The sequence below is a fragment of the Pezoporus occidentalis genome, unplaced genomic scaffold (genome assembly GCF_034315485.1).
Source record: "Pezoporus occidentalis ecotype Australia unplaced genomic scaffold, CSIRO_AGI_Poc_V1 ctg3097, whole genome shotgun sequence".
Taxonomy (NCBI): Eukaryota; Metazoa; Chordata; class Aves; order Psittaciformes; family Psittacidae; genus Pezoporus; species Pezoporus occidentalis.
This window is the reverse complement of record NW_026915049.1, coordinates 1-5,750: the sequence shown is the minus strand read 5'-3', so window position 1 is coordinate 5,750 and position 5,750 is coordinate 1. Positions and strand designations below refer to the sequence as shown.

At 58.0% G+C, this 5,750-nt stretch overlaps 1 protein-coding gene across 1 annotated transcript; it reads left to right on the top strand.

Moving 5' to 3' along the window:
• Positions 1-6: 6 nt before the first annotated feature.
• Positions 7-3,997, top strand: LENG1 (leukocyte receptor cluster member 1; the record flags this gene model as incomplete). The annotated part of the gene is made up of 3 exons (XM_062627857.1): positions 7-66; positions 2,344-2,499; positions 3,653-3,997. Coding segments are annotated over 3 exons (561 nt in total), but the record flags the coding sequence as incomplete, so codon positions are not given.
• Positions 3,998-5,750: the final 1,753 nt, after the last annotated feature.

Genomic DNA, 5,750 nt, shown 5'->3' with positions numbered 1-5,750 from the left:
GACGAGGAGGAGGCCGAAAGGGAGAGGAGGAAGAGGGAGGAGAGAGCGAGGAGGGCGGAGAGAGAGGTGAGGACACGCCCACGTGAGGGACCACGTGACTGAGGGGAAGGGGGGGGGTCTATGGGGGGGTAAAGGGGGGGATATGGGGGGGAGTTATGGGGGTAATTGTGGGGCTATGGGGGGGTAAAGGGGGTAATTGTGGGGCTATGGGGGGTAATTATGGGGGTAAGGGGGGGTAATTATGGGGGGTAATGGGGGGTAATTATGGGGGGCTATGGCGGTAATGGGGGGTAATTATGGGGGTAATTATGGGGGGGTAAAGGGGGTAATTATGGGGCTATGGGGGGTAATTATGGGGGTAAGGGGGGGTAATTATGGGGGGTAGTTATGGGGCTATGGGTGGTAGTTATGGGGCTATGGGGGGGGTAATTGTGGGGCTATGGGGGGTAATTATGGGGGTAAAGGGAGATAATTGGGCTATGAGGGGTAATTATGGGGTAATGAGGGGTAATTATGCGGGTAAAGGGGGTAATTATGGGGCTATGGGGGTAATTATGGGGGGTGAAGGGGGTAATTATGGGGCTATGGGGGGTAATTATGGGGGGTGAAGGGGGTAATTATAGGGGGTAATTATGGGGCTATGGGTGGTAGTTATGGGGCTATGGGGGGGTAATTGTGGGGCTATGGGGGGTGATTATGGGGGTAAAGGGAGGAAATTGTGGGGCTATGGGGGGTAATTATGGGGGTAATGGGTAATTATGGGGGGCAATGGGGGTAATTGGGGGTAAAGGGATAATTATGGGGCTATGGGGGGTAGTTATGGGGCTATGAGGGGTAATTGTGGGGCTATGGGGGGTGATTATGGGGGTAAAGGGAGGTAATTGTGGGGCTATGGGGGGTAATTAGGGGGTAATGGGGGGTAATTATGGGGTAAAGGGGGCAATTATGGTGCTATGGGGGTAATTATGGGGGGTGAAGGGGGGTAATTATGGGGGTAAGGGGGGTAATTATGGGGGGTAATTATGGGGCTATGGGGGGTAATTGTGGGGGGTAATGCGGGGTAGTTATGGGGCCATGGGGGCAATTGTGGGGCTATGGGGGGTAATTATGGAGGGTAATGGGGGTAATTGTGGGGGGCAATGGGGGTAATTGTGGGGGGTAATGGGTAATTATGGGGCTATGGGGGTAATTGTGGGGCTATGGGGGGTAATTATGGAGGGTAATGGGGGTAATTGTGGGGGGTAATGGGGGGTGATTATGGGGGTGAAGGGGGGTGATTTTGGGGCTATGGGGGGTAATTATGGGGGGTGAAGGGGGTAATTGTGGGGCTATGGGGGTAAAGGGGGTAATTATGGGGGGCAATTATGGGGGTAATGGGGGGTAATTTTGGGGCTATGGGGGTAATTATGGGGGTAATGGGGGTAATTGTGGGGCTATGGGGGTAATTATGGGGGATAAAGGGGGGTAGTTATGGGGGGTAATTATGGGGCTATGGGGATAAAGGGGGTAATTGTGGGGGGCAATGGGGGTAATTATGGGGGGTAATGGGTAATTGTGGGGTAATGGGAGGTAATTATGGGGCTAAGGGTGTAATTAGGGGGCTATGGGGGGTAGTTATGGGGGGGAAAGAGGGGTAGATATGGGGCTATGGGGGTAATTATGGAAGGTGAAGGGGGGTAATTATGGGGGTAAAGGGGGTTAATTGTGGGGGGCAATAGGGGTAATTATGGGGGGTAATGGGGGGTGATTATGGGGGGTAAAGGGAGGTAATTGTGGGGCTATGGGGGTAATTATGGGGGGTGAAGGGGGGTAATTATGGGGCTATGGGGGGTAGTTATGGGGCTATGGGGGGTAGTTATGGGGCTATGGGGGGCAGTTATGGGGCTATGGGGGGTAGTTATGGGGCTATGAGGGTAGTTATGGGGCTATGGGGGGCAGTTATGGGGCTATGGGGGTAGTTATGGGGCTATGGGGGGCAGTTATGGGGCTATGGGGGTAGTTATAGGGGGTGGGGGGCAGTTATGGGGCTATGGGGGTTGTTATGGGGCTATGGGGGTTGTTATGGGGCTATGGGGGTTGTTATGGGGCTATGGGGGCAGTTATGGGGCTATGGGGGGCAGTTATGGGGCTATGGGGGTAATTATGGGGCTATGGGGGGCAGTTATGGGGCTATGGGGGTAGTTATGGGGCTATGGGGGCAGTTATGGGGCTATGTGGGGTAGTTATGGGGCTATGGGGGCAGCTATGGGGGTAGTTATGGGGCTATGGGGGCAGTTATGGGGCTATGGGGGTCACTGCACCCCACTGATGTGCGGTTCCCCCCCCTCCCCTCCCCCCCCCCAGGCCAGGACCAATGTGCTAAGGAAGAAGGCGCGGGTGGGGGAGGGGAGCGGCGCCTGCCCCTCCCCCCACGTGGAGCTTTTCCCCTCCCCCCACGCCGGGGGGGGCGTGGACACGGCCCCCAATCGGGAGCACGAGGAGGAGAAACGGCGGGAAAAGGTGGGGGAGGGGGGATGGGGGGCGATGGGGGGCAGTGGGGATCAATGGGGGGCAATGGGGGGCAATGGGGATCAATGGGGGGCAATGGGGGGCAATGGGGATCAATGGGTCTCAGTTGGGGTTCAGTGGGGTTCAATGGGTCTCAGTGGGTCTCAATGGGTCTCAATGGGGCTCGATGGGGTTCAATGGGGATCAGTGGGGATCAATGGGGTTCAATGGGGATCAATGGGGTTGAGTGGGTCTCAGTGGGTCTCAATGGGTCTCAATGGGGTTCAGTGGGTCTCAGTGGGTCTCAATGGGGCTCAATGGGGTTCAGTGGGTCTCAGTGGGTCTCAATGGGGCTCAATGGGGTTCAGTGGGGCTCAGTGGGTCTCAATGGGGCTCGATGGGGTTCAATGGGGATCAGTGGGTCTCTATGGGGTCAATGGCTCTCAATGGCTCTCAATGGGTCTCTATGTGTCTCTATGTGTCTCTATGGGTCTCTGTGGGTCCCTATGGGTCTCTATGGGTCTCTGTGGGTCCCTATGGGTCTCTATGGGTCTCTATGGGTCTCTATGTGTCTCTATGTGTCTCTATGGGTCTCTATGGGTCTCTATGGGTCTCTATGTGTCTCTATGGGTCTCTGTGGGTCCCTATGGGTCTCTATGGGTCTCTATGGGTCTCTATGTGTCTCTATGTGTCTCTATGGGTCTCTATGGGTCTCTGTGGGTCCCTATGGGTCTCTATGGGTCTCTATGGGTCTCAATGGGTCTCTATGGGTCTCTATGGGTCTCTATGTGTCTCTATGTGTCTCTATGGGTCTCTATGGGTCTCTATGTGTCTCTATGGGTCTCTATGGGTCTCTATGTGTCTCTATGGGTCTCTATGGGTCTCTATGTGTCTCTATGGGTCTCTATGTGTCTCTATGTGTCTCTATGGGTCTCTATGGGTCTCTATGGGTCTCTATGGGTCTCTATGGGTCTCAGTGGCTCTCAATGAGTCTCTATGGGGTTCAATGGGTCTCTATGGGTCTCTGGGTCTCAATGGGTCCCTATGGGTCTCTATGTGTCTCTATGTGTCTCTATGGATCTCTATGGGTCTCTATGGGTCTCTATGGGTCTCTATGGCTCTCTATGGGTCTCTATGGGTCTCAATGTCCCCCCTCCCCCAACAGGAGCGCCAGGATCGGGCCCTCGGCCTCTTGACCTTCTTAGGCCAAAGCTCAGCCGAGGCCATGACCTCCCCCCCCTGGTACCTGCGCCCCCCCTCCCCCAAGCCCCTCCCCCACCCCACCCCACCCCCACCCAAAGCCCCTCCCCCTCCCAAACCCCGCCCCTCCCCCTCCCTTTCCCGCCTGCGCCAGCAGCGCCTCCAAAGGGAAGCGCGGGAAGCGCGGAGGAGCCGGGAGCTGCTGAGGGGGGAGGGGCTGTGGGGGGAGGGGGACCCCGCCCCCCACTGCCCCATGGATGACAGGAACCGGCCCTACAACAGCCGCTATCACCCGGAGCTGGGAAAGGGGGTAGCGCCCCATAGGTGTGGGGCTGCCCCATAGGGGATTAATGGGGAGGGGTGACCCATAGGTGTGGGGCTGCCCCATAGATCGGGGGTTAATGGACAGAACCCATAGGTGTGGGGCTGCCCCATGGATGTGGGGTTAATGGAAGGGGGTGACCCATAGGTGTGGGGCTGCCCCATGGATTGGGGGTTATGGGAGAGGTGACCCATAGATGTGGGGCTGCCCCATAGATGGGGGTTAATGGGGAGGGGTGATCCATAGGTGTGGGGCTGCCCCATAGATGGGGGGGTTAATGGGAGGGGGTGAGCCATAGGTGTGGGGCTGCCCCATAGATGGGGGGTTATGGGAGGGGTGATCCATAGGTGTGGGGCTGCCCCATAGATGGGGGGTTAATGGGAGGGGTGATCCATAGGTGTGGGGCTGCCCCATAGATGGGGGGTTAATGGGAGGGGTGACCCATAGGTGTGGGGCTGCCCCATAGATGGGGGGTTATGGGACGGGTGATCGGGCTGCCCCATAGGTGGGGAGGTTATGGGAGGGTGACCCATAGGTGTGGGGCTGCCCCATAGATGGGGGGTTATGGGACGGGTGATCCATAGGTGTGGGGCGGCCCCATGGATTGGGGGTTATGGGAGGGGTGACCCATAGGTGTGGGGCTGCCCCATAGATGGGTTATGGGAGGGGTGACCCATAGGTGTGGGGCTGCCCCATAGATGGGGGGGTTAATGGGAGGGGTGACCCATAGGTGTGGGGCTGCCCCATGGATGGGGGGGTTAATGGGAGGGGTGACCCATAGGTGTGGGGCTGCCCCATAGATGGGGGGTTATGGGAGGGGTGAGCCATAGGTGTGGGGCTGCCCCATAGATGGGGGGTTATGGGAGGGGTGATCCATAGGTGTGGGGCTGCCCCATAGATGGGGGTGTTATGGGAGGGGTGATCCATAGGTGTGGGGCTGCCCCATGGATGTGGGATTAATGGGAGGGGGTGACCCATAGATGTGGGGCTGCCCCATGGATGTGGGGTTAATGGAAGGGGGTGATCCATAGGTGTGGGGCTGCCCCATAGATGGGGGGTTATGGGAGGGGTGACCCATAGGTGTGGGGCTGCCCTATAGATGGGGGGTTATGGGAGGGGTGATCCATAGGTGTGGGGCTGCCCCATGGATGTGGGGTTAATGGGAGGGGTGACCCATAGGTGTGGGGCTGCCCTATAGATGGGGGGTTATGGGAGGGGTGACCCATAGGTGTGGGGCTGCCCTATAGATGGGGGGTTATGGGAGGGGTGACCCATAGGTGTGGGGCTGCCCTATAGATGGGGGGTTATGGGAGGGGTGACCCATAGGTGTGGGGCTGCCCCATAGATGGGGGGGTTAATGGGAGGGGTGACCCATAGATGTGGGGCTGCCCCATGGATGGGGGGGTTAATGGGAGGGTGATCCATAGGTGTGGGGCTGCTCCATAGATGGGGGTTAATGGGAGGGGTGATCCATAGGTGTGGGGCTGCCCCATAGATGGGGGGTTATGGGAGGGGTGACCCATAGATGTGGGGCTGCCCCATGGATGTGGGGTTAATGGAAGGGGGTGACCCATAGGTGTGGGGCTGCCCCATAGATGGGGGGTTATGGGAGGGGTGACCCATAGGTGTGGGGCTGCCCCATAGATGGGGGTTAATGGGAGGGGTGATCCATAGGTGTGGGGCTGCCCCATAGATGGGGGGGTTATGGGAGGGGTGATCCATAGGTGTGGGGCTGCCCTAT